Source organism: Aristolochia californica, unplaced genomic scaffold, assembly GCF_029961685.1.
Source record: "Aristolochia californica isolate CCGP_79_NKW_82.1479 unplaced genomic scaffold, dmAriCali1.0.hap1 SCAF_1, whole genome shotgun sequence".
Taxonomy (NCBI): Eukaryota; Viridiplantae; Streptophyta; class Magnoliopsida; order Piperales; family Aristolochiaceae; genus Aristolochia; species Aristolochia californica.
Genome location: NW_027181770.1, coordinates 56,060,814 through 56,079,254, shown reverse-complemented (window position 1 = coordinate 56,079,254; position 18,441 = coordinate 56,060,814). Strand labels below are relative to the sequence as shown.

General features: G+C 40.3%; 1 protein-coding gene across 6 annotated transcripts; it reads right to left on the bottom strand.

The window, feature by feature from the left end:
- Nucleotides 1-86: 86 nt before the first annotated feature.
- Nucleotides 87-17,899, bottom strand: LOC137962114 (uncharacterized). 6 transcript variants are annotated; one of them, XM_068808834.1, is made up of 7 exons: nt 17,829-17,889; nt 17,117-17,345; nt 4,116-4,147; nt 2,906-3,097; nt 2,693-2,743; nt 549-613; nt 87-443 (listed from the first exon to the last, which is right to left on the bottom strand). In XM_068808834.1, exons 2-7 carry the CDS (start codon nt 17,170-17,172, stop codon nt 363-365), a joined length of 477 nt encoding a protein of 158 aa, XP_068664935.1. In that variant the 5' UTR covers nt 17,173-17,345; nt 17,829-17,889; the 3' UTR covers nt 87-362. The 6 variants fall into 6 exon arrangements, with proteins under 6 accessions (XP_068664935.1, XP_068664952.1, XP_068664943.1 ...); XM_068808851.1 differs by lacking the exon at nt 17,117-17,345 and having other exon boundaries at nt 17,829-17,899; XM_068808842.1 differs by lacking the exon at nt 17,829-17,889 and having other exon boundaries at nt 17,138-17,425.
- Nucleotides 17,900-18,441: the final 542 nt, after the last annotated feature.

Genomic DNA, 18,441 nt, shown 5'->3' with positions numbered 1-18,441 from the left:
ACGAAATTTTGGGAACAGATAAAGATGAGAGCGGAACAAAGAAAGTCATGTAAAAAAAATTGTAGATACGTAAAAGATGGAAGAGGAATTTCTATTTTGGGAAAGATGTAAAGAATAACGCGTAAATAGCCAACGTCTACACATGAAAATCGCGTAAAATATTGAGCTACGCCCATCAAGAGTCATACAAATATGTTGTCGCAGACAGCAAGGTCTCCACAATAATCTCTAGTAGTAATACATGATGTAAATACTAACAAATTTGGTTTACAAGGGACAAACAGACGACTGCACGGCTTTGGTCTTTAAGTGATCGATCGGCACACTAAAATCAGTAAATCCAAACAAATATGCCTCTTCGATCAGCTATGATCTGCTGAACCTTGTGTGGTGCTCAAGTTAGCATTTCGCACTGAACGACGGAGTTCTGCTAAGAAGTCGAACTGACAAAACAGAGAAGGTCAGAGATGATAACTTCAAGATTTAATATTTTGTTTGTGAAAGAATGAGGAAATGTACCCGATAATTTTACAACTGGGCACTTTTACCTGATGAGGAAGTTTTGAATGTCCCCATGCGGATGAACTAGCTCCCGAATAAATGGCGGGCCTTTCTGGTGACATGAAAATAAAAAATTTCTCATTAGTATTTAAAAGAAAAGATCATGCTGCAAACGTTTTTTTCTTGGAATGACAAAATGCTGCAAATGTGAAAACGATGGACTGGATTCCCTGTAATTTCTCCGCATGAAAATGCATGCCATGGCAGCTTTCTTCTTTGAAGACAATGAAAAATTCTTTTAAAGAGAGCGATTGAAGATGGGTGTCCTGTGTGGAGTGCAAATAGAAAACTAAAGGGAAAAAAGGAAAAGGAAAGGGCACGAAAAAACACATTAAACAGTACAGAAAATATATTGTACTAAAAGGTTCAATTCATATCTCTTGTCAGCATTCCCATCATTGCTACCTACGTGTGTGCAGTTAAACTGGTAAGCACATCAGCTCTAACACCAGCACATGAATGGTAGCTATTGTTTTGACAAAACAAGCACAGGCAAAACAGGTCAGATCTAGGACTAACTGTTTTGCTAGACAGGGATCCATGGAAAACTCAGAATTGGGGCACCCCTCGCGTCCCTGAAATTCCAAGTCAACCCGTGACTCGGACCCACTAGGCTCCGACTCAAGGAGGGTCAGGCCAATGCAGAAAGCTCATGTCTGACCCCCCAACCTAATCCACCCAGACGCAAATGTGAGTCAACACAGCCAAGTAGCAGGTCGATTCAGTGAATGGTAACAGACGCAAATGTGAGTCAACACAGCCAAGTCGCAAGTCGATTCAGTGAATCGTAACACCATGCTAGCAACTAGTGCCAACACATAAAAAACCTTAAAACTGATAAACAGGTGTGCCAGGACCACTTGAAGACAACACAAATAGAGCTCAACTTCATACCACATGTAATAGCAACATAAATTCCAACTCGACCACACATTTCCTAGATCTTCATCATCATCAATTAAGCATGGTCTCAACAATGCGAGTAGACTAAACCAATCCTACATATAAAACAAAAACAAAACAAAAAAAAACAAAAACCGAGGTTTTTGACCTATCTGGCTCCAGACCAAATTCAACAGGATATATCAGTGAAAAAGAATCTTCAGTTCCACTTTAATCCCATTTAGTTTACTTCACCCTAATTAGTTAATCAACTGCCCTAAGCATCTCAGGTATTGGAAGTAGCCCAGGAAAATCCTGCAAAAGATGAGTGCTTCCATTTTCTAAGAACAGGATTACTGAGTGAAGAAAACAAAACGAAAGTAAAAGTGAAATGCTTCACACCATCTGGCATGAGTAGTTACCGTTTGATATACAAGCATAATTGCTGTTGGATTTCATCATAGACAAAAACTGCGTTTGACATAGAACTGCACAACATGCATTTCATTTTTGGTCTTTAAATAACATAGTTTCCCACGAACCAATCCATATGAAATAAAACGCTTGCAACAACTTACAAAACTGAGTGGAGGTGAAGGAAGATGCAACTTTAATAATTGAATGGAGTTTGAGACAATGCAATTTATTAACTTGACTCGACATCAAGAACAAACTCCTCTACAGAACTTAGAGAAATCAGCTTTTAGCAATCCATGACATGGTGTAACTAAGAAAGACATGCTTCATCTTGAGCGTTGGTAGTGCGTCTTTCTTTCATAACAGAAACAAGGTAGAACATGTAGCATCTATTTTCATGATTTGTGAATAAAAAAGCTGGATAAAAGAAAACAATGCAGAGAAGATAGGACCATAGACTCATCGAGGATTCACACGTACAAAATCAGTCACTGGAACCATCAGGACAAACTGGTGAAACAAGATTAGGCATAGTACCAAAGACTACAAATGAATTCCATATTGAGTATATCGAAGACCTTTGACATTCGCTTCTGTTATAGATGAAACAAGAATTTCTCCTGCTTAGTTGTAAAATAATCTTCTACAAAAACTTAATGATATAATACCAGCATCCAAACTGCAAAAGTCTCTTGCTTTTCAAAGGTTCATCAAATTCTGAATTGATACTGAAGTTTGTGAATTTTAGAGATATTAATGCGTTCGAAGAAGCATACCTTAAAAATTTAACACACACACACACACACAAAAAAAAAAAACAAAAATGGCTTGCCTGACTGGTCAATAGAAGTATCATTATAAGCATGCATGGCTACTGCCCAACCTGCACAAAACAAAAACAAAAGTTTTATGATTGGTAGCATTACTGCTTATGAAGACAGTTAAAAATTCTGTTACTACTACATACTGCACAAGCAGCTTTTCACAAGAGAAATTGATATATCATGGTGCAATTAAAAATTAATTTTTATATGTGCATACATACGGTCACTCATAAGCTGAGCAGCCTGACTGCTACAACACCCATCTATTGATATTAACCCTGGTTGTGGGCTTTCGTTGTGAAAATTGCTTCTACCTGCATCACCATGGTCTACAACAGGAATGTTACTTGAGGAAGTAACTAGGCTCTTGCCCCCCTCGTTCCCGAAAGAATGGTTGATTCTTTCAAAGCGATCTAGCAAATTGAAACTGACCAAAACTCAGAAAAAAACCAACAGTAAACAAAGTAAACAGCAGGACCAATCTTGTGATGCAAACCTTCACAAAATTCTAGGAATCTAAAAGCTAATGCCAACTTCCTGTCTCTTGAGAATGGTGATAAACAGAGGGATTCTCCAGTTTCAGTTAGTTCCAAAAGGCTCTATTCAGAAGTGAACAAATAAGCAGATATTTTCAATCATCCTCCCTAGCAGACTCCTGATGAAGGACATTGGTCCTTTGATGGCCTTTTCATGCACAAGATGACAAATAATTTTTTACAGGAATAAGTCTACATTGTAATACTACAAAAGATACCATATATGCAGCTAGAGAGTAAGGCCTTCCACAAAGTCTGTACATTTCCAATCAGTATCGAAATTATTATGACTTTGTATATTGAGTCCTCTATAGGCCTGAGTGTTCTAATATCTGTAGCTTATATACAAATGTGGCATGCTATGAAATAATAGAACTTCTCACGCACAAAGAAGCCAAATGTCAATAGGAGATATGGCCAACTTTCTACGTCCAATACTTAGCACACAGCAAGCACTTCATATTGGACTTTCAAAGGTCCAGTTAAGTTCTGGGTTTCCAGACCACCCATGCCAGAGTAGTATATTTCCCACTGAAGCATACATTACATAGTGTTGCCAACTGTCTAAGTCCAATACTACCATTACTTAGCACACAGCAAGCACTTCATATTGGACTTTCAAAGGTCTACTTAAGTTTGGGGTCTCCAGACCACCCATGCCAGAGTAGTATATTTCCCACTGGAGCATACATTACATAGTGTTTTGCAAAGGAGTTCATAAACATTAAAAGTTAAATAAGGAAACTAATAAAGTAGATTATTATCAATTCTCAATTAAAATAAAGTATCATTGCTTTCAATTAAACAATAAAATCTATTAAGAAATATACTGTTAAGAAAACCATCACTAGTTCACTACAGCTTTAAGAAATTGTTTTAAGTATAAAAAAGTCACCTCCAGACTTTTTCCTGTTGAGTGCACGGTTCCTGCAGTTTCACACATCAAAATATAAGAAATTTTCAAACAAACTTGAAAGGAAGCAAAATTTCAGGAATCAAATGATCTTCCTAAAAGAATATTAATCATAATTAAGCATTGACAGCAACTTGGGAAAGGAGAAAAAGAGATACCGTATTGGTGAAGCTGCTCAATTTGGGTAGGGATTGGGGACTGTTAATCATAATTAAGCATTGGCAGCAACTTGAAAAAGGAGAAAAAGAGATACCGTATTGGAGAAGCTGCTCAATTTGGGTAAGGGATTGGGGATTGGGGAGGGCGGACACAACGGAGAAGGAGTTCTATTAGAGAGAGTAAAAACAAACTTCCAAGAACAAAAGACTGCAGAAAGAAAAAACGCTTGATTTGTTCCTTTGTAAAAAGATGATCCACTTTCTGGGTTGGAGAGCTTTTGAATCTTTTGAGAAACTGATAGCCGAGGTGAACCACTAAGACTCCCTGGTTGCAGGAATCAAAAGTCTAGAATGGAGATGTTTAGACTATGAAAAAAATAAAATTGATCATGAAAATTTTGTAAAATTGCAGTAATTCAGGGCTACAATAGAGGCCTTCTTGCTCCAAAAGAAATAACCCATATTCAAATTCTCCTTGGACCTGATTGTTCAGTAACACAGCATTTGCAAAATCCCATTCATCAGGGACAAAAATTTCATCCCCCTACTCCTGTCAGCATTTATCACATACGGTATTCAAACAAGTGGTCGCCTGACCATTGAGGGTCCACCTGACACCATGTTGAAAAATGGGGCACATCAAGTTGTCAAAGATTCAAATGCCTCCACTATCAGACAAAAAGCTTTCAAAATAAGTTAAATTGCAGACTTGCCTTCTAATTTTGTGTATCAAAATAGAAAAAACCAAAGCTATTCAAAAAATGAATATCAAAAATCAATTTAGTATATTTTCCAAGATGATGAGAGAGGATATCGCCGAGAAGAAGGCTGCCAGTGAGAAACTCAACGAGGACCGACAGTGACGTCTCGAGGGCAATGGAAGACTTGGCTTAGCTCGAGTACGGATCAATGCGAGGAGGAAGGTTGGGCTGTTGTTGCAAGGAAGGAGGAGGAGAACACTCACAGGGAATTGGTTAAATCAAGATTCTTTCGGTATCAAAACCACATTGTTGAAGATCAACGAACTTCCCCATTCCATCAAGATTGCAATCACCAATGGTGAAAAGTCTTCCTTTGTCAAAATTCCACACTCAATTAGATGACCTTTCTTGCTACAACTGCAATCTATTTTACAAAATGATGGCATTCACACGCGATCCAAGGAAGTTTAGGAGGAGAACTCACAATTTATCTTATCAATTTCTTACAAGCAGACCAAGTGCAAGGTTGTTCATCCCAGAAATGTTAAGGTCCTTGGTAGAATTTACATTCCCCCCCAAAAGCAAACCACCCCATAAATTAGACCCACAAACCATCACCACACCCATAGCCTACCCCGACAACTTGGAGCACACCCAAACCGGCAATCATTGAGCCTAACAAACTGAAACCTTCCATTCTCCTTCCCCCCAAATAACTTGTTGAAGGCTGAGCCACTCTAACTAATAGCATTATTGTCTCCATCAGCCGGAGTTTACACAACGACCTCTACGTACGGATAGAAACCTTTTGGGATCTGACCTATAAACCAAATGTTTCCTTCATTGGCAATGGCTGTTGGCTCATCCGCCTAGAAAATCCAGAAGACTAATCCTAAACCCTAGACTCCTACAAGATTGACTCCTCAATTCCATGCCGCAATTGTGTCCAATGGGAAGCTTCCTCAACTAATGATTCCGCATTTTCAATCTCCCACTGGAACTCTGGTCTACGATAGCACTCACAATTGTTCGTGCTTATTTTAGCAATACGTTGGAGCTTTATGAGATTACACAAACCAGACATCGTGGGCTTTGTTCAGATCCTCGTCAACCCATATCATGACCTCGTTTATGATGCCTAGATCAACCTTGGGGTGGACTCTGATATCTTCACCATCCGCATCCAACCAAAGAATCTCATTGTTTGGAATAGGAAGACCCCAAGGCAGAAGGAACAAGTTCTGCCTAGGGGTGCATCGAATCAAGCCAAGCCCAAACTTGCCTATGTTCGAGCCGAACTTGATTTAAATATTTCGAACTCGAGCTCGAGCCGAGCCTAGCCTAGAGCCTAAAATTGTAATCGACCTCAAGCCCAATGATTTTAACCGAGTTCGAGCTTCCACCTATATTTAAAACTTTGCATAAAATACATGTCAAATAAATTGTATATAAAATTATCTATACACTTTGCATAAAATTATTCATAAAAGGTACTGCATAAACTTTATTCAATAATTAAATACAAAATTATCATTGAAATATCAATATCAATATAAAATGGTCGATGTCTCCTCTATAATTGAGAGCTCGAAACACGATGTGATTAAGCTGCAGTCTACAGATATCTAGCAATGTTGACTGCTGAGGATTGACGAATCATTTGGCAAACAGTTAAAACGGCCAGTAAAATAATACAATGGAAAAATAGAAAAATCAATTGAATGGTAAGAGCTAAAAAATAAATAAAAAATCAACAGTAGGGTGAGAACCATTACCTATGAAAAATGAGTAGGAAGAAGCTCCTAAAACAATATGAGGCGTTCGTCCATAGCAGTTTTAATGTGAGATTGAAGATAAATAATGGAATACAAAAGATAAAAATGAAAAAAAAAAAAATCATTGTTAGTCTATTACACCGGCGACAAAAAAAAAAAAAACAGAAGATTAAGATTAAAAGAGAGGCAAATAGGGACATAAGAGAGACGAGGGAAGAAGACAAGTGGTTGGGCTCGGAAGGTGTTGGATGGATACCGAACCCGTTCAGTTTTCTTCCCCTTGTTTGCCTTCTTGTCCATCTGTAAACCCGGATAACTAAGCGCCAAACACCTAGTCGACTGGGACAATCCTTTTGTACCTATTTCGCTTGTTTGGTTTCTCTTTCTGGGCTCCTTCTGTCCACTTTACTCAAGGCAAAGAGAATCTTGCCTTCTGAGCTTCTCTCCAGCTCCCACCTTTTCCCCTCTAATAAATTTCCCTGGATCGTTGATCGATATCCACTAGGACCATTGATGAAAATTATTTTAATTTTCGGTGTACATTGATGAAAAATATTAAATGGCATAAATTCCCACCTCCCATCTCTTTTTTTACCAAATTCTCTTCCTCAAGCAAAGAACTTTCCCTTTTCAACTTTCGTCTCTTTTCTTTCTCCTGTGTCTGCTCTTCTTCCGTTGTTGTTTCATCATTCTTCTCCTAATTTCTTCAAATGGGAAGCGTTCATAGCAGCTGCAATGAGTCACACGAAGCGGAGATGAGGGAGAAGGCTCGAAAAACTCAAACGGGTTGTGCGACTAATGAGAAGAAAATGTTATGGAGTTTGTGCTTGATGATTCTTCTAGGTTTGAGCCGAAGGCAAAGGAAGAAGGAGGGCGAGAACAACCAGGCGTGGCTCCTGGCGGATTCTACTCTAGCAATTGCAGACAACACGGACCCAGAATCTCAAGAACTTACCTCTGTTCTGTCGGCAAGGAAGAAATCGAGGAAGAAATCGGAGACTAAGACTAAGAGTAAGAAATCGAAGAGGGAGAATGAGAAATAAGAAGACAAAAAACGAAGAGTTTCCCCCCATTTTCGCTCAATCACAGTTGTCGGACGTTGTCCCCCCTGATTCCTAAGAGGACGAAAGACTAAGAATTTCCACTTGAACTCGGAGACCTCCCGCTCCCGCCTCCTGCCTCTCAAGCCCTCGTTAAGTTAACGAGCCAGCTCGCGAGCTTTTGAACCGAACCATGGTTCGGTCGACCTCAGCTCGTTAACTTAAACGAGCTTCATTTGGATCTCGAACTCAGTTCGAGATTCAGATAAATCGAATTGAATCGAACTGAGCCGGAATCGAGCCAAGCTCGAGCCGCTCGCGAACCACCTTGGTTCAATGCCGCCCCTAGTTCTACCTATGCCAACTCGCCACCAATTCAGCCCAAAGAGCGTCTCGCCACTTCCTTCCTTGTCTCACCATCATGGGTCCATGCAAATTTGAACGTCAAAATTCAATCTCTACCTACCACTGAAATACCTGCAGAGACTGTTGCTCCCACCAACTAGTCCACAACCCACCCGACAACTCTTTGACTGATGGCAAAGAAACTCATCACCCAATGATCAATCCTGTCAATACTGGGTGCCACCTAACCAACATCACTCATACCAACGATCACCCCAAACCCCCAGACCAACCAAACATTTAGCTTGTAACCTAGACAATTTCCAAATTAATTACCCAAAGGTTGCTTCTTCCAAAATCTCCAAACCAGACCATGCAACTAAATCGGAACCAATTATCTCCGACTAACACAGCTTTCACTAAAGTTGGAGAAAATGACGCCCCCCAAACAAGGAGCCCCCCTCCCCAAGCTCTGTCTCCACAGCCCTCTTCGTCTTTCCACACAAATGCACCAAAAAAGAAAAAGAAACAATCAACCACAACTAGAATCCTCCTCTTTGCACTCGCTCACATGCCATCCGCCATGGTTGGTCAAATTATGCCAACCAGCCCATCTAGAAATCATGAATCCTCATGTCAAAATGACCCTACCCAATGGAATGACTCCAGCTAGAAGAACAACTTCAGAAGTTTGTCTTCAAAAGCTAGATGAATGAGGAACTTTCCGAAAATGAAGCTAACAATTTTGACACCCAACAACCAGAGACACCCCATCTGAGCTATCCAAGCACTCTAGAGACAAAGGATACATGTTTGATCGAGTGGGTAGGGCCAAGGGAAAGAGCACCTTATTTGAGTCCATTGATAGCCAGAAACTCAAGTACAACAAGGAAACATGGGGCAAGATAATGGACTTAGCTTATTGTCTTCAAAAGAAAATAAGTCAGGGAGATGGAAACCAAGAAGTAATAAAGAACAAGAAGCCCTAAAAATTATTATTGTTTCTTGGAACATCATGGGAGTTGACAAGATGAAGAAGAGGTCTACCATTTGCGCCTTTCTAGAAGCTAAGAAAGCCCATTTGATCGTCCTCCAGGAGACCAAAATCCACCCAATCTCTAACTCAATCTTCTCATTATTTGCGACCAAAAAGTCCTTGATCTCCAAGTCAATTGATATATAATTCTCAATCTGCAACATATTACGTGGTTGTGAAGCCAGGATCTTCTAGTGTTTTGTTTGGATTTACAAGTCGTCCTTGTATAGAAGAAGATCGAAACTTCGGGATGAGTTGTCCAACTCAATTAGAAAGAGGAACAACCCTTGGCTCCCTGCCAACAACTTCAACACTATCAGACTTTGCAACGAGAGGTCCCCCCGAAAAACTTCCTCCTCCATGCAAGCCTTATGTGACTTCATTGGTGCCTTTGAACTGGAGAAAATTCCAACCTCTGGAAAGCATTACACTTGGAGTAATGGGCAACACAGCCCCATTCATTGCCGCCTGGACAGATTCCTTGGCGCTAGCAGCTGGATGCAAACTTATAATTCTGACCTCAAGAACACTGTATCTGATCATTGGCCAATCCAACTTGATACCAAATCCACTGTGGGGCCGAAAGCCCTCCCCTTTTGAAAACTTTTGGTTTAAAAACAAGAACTATTGCTGCCTCATGGAAGATTGGTGGAACAATCTTAATGCCAGTGGGTTTGTTGGGGGTTATTGTGCCCTGAAGCTCAAATGCCTAAGAGTATACTCCGAGACTGATCCAAAGTCAACAAAACCTCCTCCGGCCAAAAAGACGCCTTGTGGCTTCAAATTTAGGTCCTCAACTTTACTAGACGAAGGTAGAAAACTCAGCCCCTTCTCATATAGAATTGTTGCCTCTTCTATGCTACAAAATCTGGTCGACCATGATAGAATTCTTTGGAAGGAGCAGGCCAGATACAAGTGGCAGAAAGAAGGGGATGCCAACACCCTATTCTTCTAATCAATTGCCTAAGCTTGTCAGAGATCTAATAGAATCAGCTCCCTCTTCGATAATGAGCTGACTTTTAATAGATCCAAAATCACTAATGGAATCTTGAGATCCTATAGAGATCTCTACTCAGAAGACATCTCAAACATGTCAGTAATTGATCAGCTCTTCGTAAGGAGCATCTCTCTTCAATAGATGAACGGGCTTGAACAACATCTCCAACATGCCATTAATTGACCAGCTCTTCATAAGGAGCATCTCTCTTCAATAGATGAATGAGTTGAACAACCCATCACGCATAAGGAAATTGAGGACGTGGTCATGCACATGCCTCTTGATAAAACCCCGGGCCTGGACAACTTCAACGGGGAGTTTTTTAGAGCTGCTTGGCCTTTCATTGCCAAGGATGTCTAACCAATTATAGGAGATTCTCACAAAAATAGAATCTCGTATCAGGACCTTGATGCCTCCTTCATTGTCCTCAACCCAAAGAAAGGAGAATGCCACACAGACTTCCGTTGAATCTTCGCCAATAGGCTAAAGCTGATTATGGGCACATCATCAATAATGAGCAGAGTCATTCTTGATGCAGCTCTGATTTTTTACAAGGCTATTGACTATTTCAAACAAGATGTTTAGAGCTATGATCACGCAAAAGTAAGACTTTTGAAAAGCATTCAATGGGGTGGATTGGCACTTTCTAGATTTCATAATCAATCTTATGGGGTTTGGAGACAATTGGAGATATTGGATCAATAGTTGCATATCCTCAATTCGGTTCTTTGTACTAAGCAATGGTGACACTTATTCAAGGCTTCAAGAGGCCTTCATCAAGGTGATTCGATTTCCCCACACTTGTTCAACATCGTTGTTGAAGCTCTTCCTAGTCTCTTCAAGCTAGCCATGGAAATTGGGTGGCTTCATCCTATCTTTGCCAATAGCAGGCTGGCTACTCTCTTGGTGCAATTTGCTAACGACACCATTATCTTTGGGGAAGGGAGCCCCTATCAACTCCTCAATATTAAAGCCCTTCTTTACATATTCAAACTAATGTCCAAACAGCGAGTTAATTGGCAAAATACCACTCTTTGGCTTCAACACGGACCAACCTACTCTAGAGCAACTGGCAGCCACAATAGGATGTCATGTTGACTCTCTTCCAGGCATCCCATTGCTCACTGGCAAAATTAACAAATCTCTCTTGAACACGGTCATCTAGAAACTTCACTCAAAATAATCCACTAGGAAGGGAAGACACCGCTTAAAGGTTAGAAGACTCACCTTAATCCAATCCTACCTTGTGGGCAGTCCCGCATATTTCCTCTCCTTCATTGCCATGTCAGCCTAGCCAAGAGAGAAACTACAGAAGGATTCAAGCACCATCTCATCAAATGGGAAGACATTAGCAAGCCAAAGCACTTTGGTGGATTGGGCATCAGGTAAATCCAAGCTCTCCTTACCAATTGGTGTTGGAGACTTAACTCACAACCATCACTCCCTTGGTGTGAGTTTACAATCAAAAAATTGGGCAGAATGCATAACCTCTAGAGGCCAGACAGTAGTTATACTAGTCAGCTCTCTCCTATGTGGCGCTTCATCTCTCAAACCTTCCAACACTTCAAGCCTGATGTTAGCGTTGCTACTAGAAACAACCACAGAATTCTCATCTAGAGTAATCTCCAGGTGGCCAACACTCCTATTTCTCCACCTTTTTTCAGTTAGCAATTAACCAGCAGATCACCCTTGTTGAGGTAATTAGAAATGGGAGCCTACATAACATCAACTAGGCCAGTCTCTTCCCGAGGCCTTTAAATGATCTCAAAGCCATTGAAATTAACAACTTACTCAAGGAGATGGACCGGCTATACCTCAAGTCTTCTTAGGTGAACAAGATCATATGGTGCCCTACATCAGATGGTATCTTCTTAGTCTCGTCTTGCTACAATCTGCTCTTGTCTGGCACCTCCACTCCTACTCTTGTCTTTAACTCAGGTGGCGTTGTAAGAGCTTGGTCCTTATCTGGCCCCTGCGAGATGAGATTTCATGTTTGGAGCATGCTTCACGGCAAGATTCTATCCACAGACAATCTTTCCAGAAGAGATTCCTCATTTGACCTCCCTCTTATGTGATCTCTGCAGGTAAGTTGACAAGTGCATTGATCACATTCTCATTGGCTCCACCTACTCCTGGAGGATTTGGTGCTACTTCTTCAATCTATTTGAGATGTCAGCATGCACACCTATGACCTTCTCTGGTCTTATCAAGCTTTTGTCCGGGTGCCCCCTTCCCCTATCTTGGTAGAATCTTGATGAAAGCTTGCTTAGCTTTCATCCCCTTGGCTTTGATTTGAACGGATCCAGGACAAAGCCACTTCCTGGTCTACCATGCCAACAGAATTTTGGCATGCATTATTCCTTGGCTTCACATGCTGGATTCTTTCAGCGACATCAATGACAGCTCTCTGAGATGTAAGTGGTGCTCTATTGCTGGCCTCTCCTTGCGTAAGCCCTCTACCATTGTGAAATGGCTTCCTCCCTAAGAAGGTGTCACTAAGCTCAACTTTGATGGCTGTTCCTTTGGAAATCCAGGGCCTGCTGGCTTTGGAAGTGTGTTTAGGGATTCTTCTGGTGTTTTCATTGCCTCTTATGTTGAGCCGCTAGACACGGCAGATTCTACCACTGCTGAGCTTCATGTTTTAAAGCATGGCTTGAAGATTTTCTGATTTCAGGGCTCTTCATGGAAGGTGACTCCTCTGCCGTGATCACGTAAGGGCTTGGGAAAGAAAGACACGCCTTGGCATTTGTGGCAATGTTTTTTTTTTTTTTTAAATTCGAGATCTTTGTTCACCGGTTTGTTCTTGGCATCACATTCAAAGATCAGCAAACTGTTTGGCTGACTCCTTGGCTGCCCTCCAATCCCTCATTGTAAGGGGCCCCTCTTCTTAGATCTGTTTTTTTTTTTTTTTTTTTGCTTTGGGGTTAATAAATTGCACACTTTATTAAAAAAAAATCAGTTTAGCACTTCCCAAACATTGTCAAAGATGTTCAACATACGAGCAGAATGTTTTTTTTCTCATTTCCAAATGAGGAATCTTCACAACTTCCACTCTAAAACAGTTCAACAAGGATATCAATCACTAACATATGCCTTGGGTTTGATACTGTATGTGCCTGTTTCAGTTGCATGACAGAGATTGACCAAACTATCATGGACACAGACTTCCTTAGTTATACTAGAGCCAGGGTTCAGGTGAAAGAAGACATTGTCTGCTCAAGGTTCTGCAAGGCAGGGTTGAAAACATATCACTTCCCATAATAATCATTGAAGAAACAATAGGGGAAAGTCCCACAATAAAAGTATGTTAAGCAACAAGCTCATCAACACTAAAGATATAGTAAAAAAATTTCGTACTCAGGAATCTAAGAACAGACAAAAGCAGGCTGGCTGTTAGCGGCCCATGTGAGGAAGTAGATGCTAATTTTTGCACTAATGAAGATTTAAATCTCGGAATTGTAAACTCATTGGTAGCAATGGAGGCCCTCCTTCTAATGCTATTTCAACTCAATTCATAGTCACATGAAATCCATTCACATGCAGTCCAATGACAAGTCAGCTCTATGCTTTCTCAGCATGCTGCTACCTACTCATTAGGTGGCAAACAGTCCTTATCTGTACCAGACACACATCTGCAGCCTTTGGCTACCAGTGAGGAGACAGTCTCATTCGCTCAGATCAAATCATAATAATTTTGGACTAGTGTAATTTCTTATAGATTATTAGGCAGATTTGGAACCACCTTTGGATTATGAATATCATTCTAGCTGAATCAAACAACCAGATGTTTAACCATCTATCTGCATGCGATCCTGATCATGAAGCTACAGTGACATGCCATCTGATGTCACTAAAGCCTTCAGACCCACAAATACTATCTAGGACCTCTTCAACATACAATGCTAAATCCACCTTCCCCACCATTTCTGTTTCATCTTCATCTATTGTTTAGTAAAATCAAAACAGGGAATCCTTCTGCTGCTTTTGCAAAGGGCACTTAAGCCTACATCTACAGAGGAAAATAAATTATAATTGCCTCTCCTACTCCTTGAGAATTTTTAAATGGAATCATAAACAAGGAAAAGAGTCTCTCCTTTCACTGCATTTTCTTTTCTGGAAAATCCTTCATTGCATTGATACCCAAAAAGGAAGGTGTTGGGTGCCTAGATGATTTTCAGCCAATTAGTTTGATGTCAAGTTCATATAAAACGTTAGCCAGGGTTCTATCGAATAGGTTAAAGAAAGTTCTTCCCTCTGCTACCAGTGGCTTTCAAAGTGCTTTCATCAAGGTAAGGCAATTCCCAATTCCGCCCTCACAGTCCTCACTCATTCAAGAAGAGTGGAAGGCTGGAAATCATTTTTGAATTGGATATTGAGAAAGTATTTGATAGAGTTCGATGGAATTCTTGAACCATAGATTATCTTTTTGTATTTGAACATTTTATTTAACTAAGTTAGACCAAGTAAACAGAGCAGTAAAGGGATAATTGAGGGAGGGTTAGTGCACGAAGAAAGTAGATCACCCAGGCTATGAGAAAGTGAGTTCATTCCATCATGATTCACTTTCCCAAGAGTGTATTTTCTGTATTAGCATGCATTAAAAGACAAGAACTTAAGCCTCTTATTCTATAAATATGGTTGAGAAGGAGTTCTACATCATCGTGCTTAATTCTTTAGGAATAGTGAAATTCCACCCTCTATAAAACTAGGTGATTCACTTTCTCTAGGTAATGCAAATTTCACCCAAATTTTTCATGAGCATTAACACATTTTAAGCACTTTCTCTAGAGGATTCACATTCCTTTCCAACTTTCCTTGTGCACTAAAATGGTCTTAAAAGTTCAAAGGGAATTTGTCAAAGTGATCCCCCATCCCACACGTTTAATATCAAGAGGGAAGCCCTTGCTGCCACTTTTTTAAAAGCAGAAAATGATGGTTGGAATTCAGCTCCTAGTTCCTCTCCATTTCTGTCAAAAGTATCTTTGCTTCAACATGAGGGTGATCCAATCTGTTCCAGAAAGGAGATTCTTGACCGATCCACCATTAAAGTCTTTCTTTCAATCTATAAATTAATTTCGGGACAATGTGTTAACTGGTAAAAGTCATATCACATCTCTTTGGAATAAATGTTCACCGGGACGTAATTGTAGATGACTACTGTTTTAGGTTCCAAATCTGCTATCTTTGATATACTTACCTAAGTCTCCCACATATATATAGAGCCTTCTCTCTAGGTAGAACTCCAAAAGGTTTCACCTGGCCTACTATGGCAAAGAGGATTACCAAATTTGTCCTTCATCCTTGCCCAAAATTTGTTGCATCGCAGATTAAAGCCCAAGAAAATTCTTGGGTTGCTATGGAGAGGATAAAAATTTAAATACCATTTGGTTAATTGGAAAGAGGTTTTAAAACAAAGAGTATATGGTGGTCTAGGAATAAAAAATGTAAGAATCAAGAATAAGGCACTTTGCCAAAATGGTTATAGAAACATAGAATAGAAAATTTGTTTTATGGCCGGAAACTAATTACATCAGAATGCAGTTATAACAAGCACGTATCCTCCCAACTCAATACCAGTAAATTCGTCCTATCTCTGGAAGTCCACACGCATGCTTAAACCAAAAGTTGAGGAAACAACATATGAGAAATGAAAACTTCACCCAAATCCTGGTCAGATACATGGATGACATATATAATTTTAGCTGCTTCTCATCCAAACATTTCTTGGATAGCTTGACAATCATTTTTTAATAAAGATGAGACAGGATTCATTAAGAAGAGAAAAAGAGTGTGCATGAGGGGCCCAAAAAGTAATGTACAAGAAAAAAAAGGAAGGCCAGTAGAAAAGGAAAACAGTAAATGGAAGAACATAAAAAAAAATTTGAGCAAACACTAATGCTACACAATCAGCTAGGACTCTCCTACAACAAGAAGTTGTTGAGCAATGCTGATCCAAGTAAAGGCATTAGCAATCTGGCTGTTAAGAGAATAGCTTGACAACATCAAATCAGAATTTGTGATGTCTTTCAATCAGTACCATTGGATTTAAACCTATGAATGATATTTCTAAGAGAGGCAATTGAAGTGAGCACTATTTGGAATGCAGTTGAAAGCTTCTCTATCAGAGGATTTAGCCAACGATTTGTTGGTTTGAAAAAGACATTCTTCTGGAACTTACACAGTTGCCTCCCCATATGCTTACTTGTGAGGCTGTAACCTCGGGACTATATTACCAATGGCAACCGTCTTGGATACTTAAGCACCGCCCAAAAGTAGCACATTTCATTAGGACAGCTGACCGTGATAATATTCTCACAATTGACCAGTTAAATAAGACATGCTTGAGTAACGAAGTCGCCAACTACTGTTAATCGAGTAACAATTAATAGCATTCAAATAGTAACAATGAACACTAGAAGCCAGAGACCGTTAGTTCAATATGCATTTAACTAGCAATGCCTATGAAAGCACATAAAAATATAGCGAGCTTTGAATGCACAACTGAGTAATAACTGTCACACAGCCAGAGTAGGTAACTGCTACGTAGTCAAATGCAGCCATTGAAGCAGAGGTTTAGACCGCATGTTTTCAACTAATGTTGCGCCCACATTATATCAGTAGATGTATGAGAAGCAGACTCCTACCTAAAAGAAAAGAAGGGGCAACCACAAAACTCGGGAGCAATTCAACAAACAATCTATAAAATCAAAGAACAGAAACGAAATTCCTAACACGATCAGCAAGACCTAGGAGAAGCCAACCATCTACATTCATGCAGGATGGCCTAAGCAAGGTTCGTGAACGACAAGAAACAAAAGGAAGATGGAAACCTCGAACCACATAAGCTCATAAATATATTGATGAAACAAGACAACCAAATGGAAAAAGACAAGGAAATTAAGACGGTGACAAGGAGAGAATAAGAGATTGCCTTTGTGAAGGAGGAGCGTACCGCCTGCCGACAGTGTCCGAGGGGTTCTCAAGCATGTCTGCGAAGGGGAAAGCTCGAGAGAACGTACCCTAGGTAACCGTATAGGGCACAACGCACCGACTACCCGCTGTTACCTGCCTTCAGCAAACCATTATCGTGTTTGTGGGTTCCTTCGTCCCGGAGAAACAGAGAAGAGACGACCACCCGCCCTAGATCCACTTGGAAAAGCCTGGGCAAAGCAGTGGACGCTGAGTTAACTAGTTGATGCCAAATGGCTGGCCGGAATCAGAAAAGCTCTCGAGCCCAATAGAACCTTTTTTATTTTCTTGATGTCCATTTTATTTTTTAATAAATTCCATGCATCTTATCACAGGATGAGTTCAGATAACACTCTTCGAAGTCCACTTCCAAGCCTTGGGACAAGAAATTTTCAAAATATAATTTATTCTGCTAAATTTATAAATAACTCGAGAAAAAGCTTCAACCTCCGACTCCATTATTCTCATAAATTCTAATGCAAGCAGGAACTATTTGTTACCCTGAAAAAAAAAAAAAACAGCAAAATTTCACGAAGAGATAAGCACGAGGGACTTAAGAAAGGCGATATTTCGATTTACAAAAATTTAGGCTCATTAATATCTTTGGTTAGAAATTTATAAAATAAAAGCTCAGTAAAACATAATTTTTGCTTATTTAGCAAACTGTTTTTTACCAGGACATTAATGACAGACTGCACAGTGCAGTAAGCGATGGCCTGAACAGTCACCAATACGTCGATGTCCAGTGTAGTGGGGAAGACGATGGCATCCACAATAATATAGTCCCTCAACTCCCATGTGCCCCTCTCTCGCTCCACGTCTCCACACCTCCTATTGTTGCCCTTCGTATGTAATATAGCAAGAGAAGAGGACGATTGACTCTCTCTCTTCCAGTTGTTATTGTTTCTTGCTATAGCGATCGTCGCATAAAGTGTTAGATTGGTGCTTGGGAGTAGGGGTGAGGGCATCCGAACTGAGTTGGTTCTCAAACAGTTCAAACCCAGCTCGGTCCCAACTCAGTTCAGCTCGACCCATCCCGATTCAAATCAAATTTGAGATCTGGATTTTGTTCGTTTAGTAACACGAGCCGAACTAGACCGAGCCTATTTGGTTCGCGAGCACACTTGGTAACTTATGTCTATGGGCTTTCATGAGTCTTTAGAAATCAGATTAGAGCTTCGACTTCATGATCGAATTTCCAAATGGTAGAGACTTTAGGACAAAAAATTAGCCGCTCCCGCCTCTCGCCATCTCCTCCGGTCCTCCTCTCCCATCCACTATCCACCT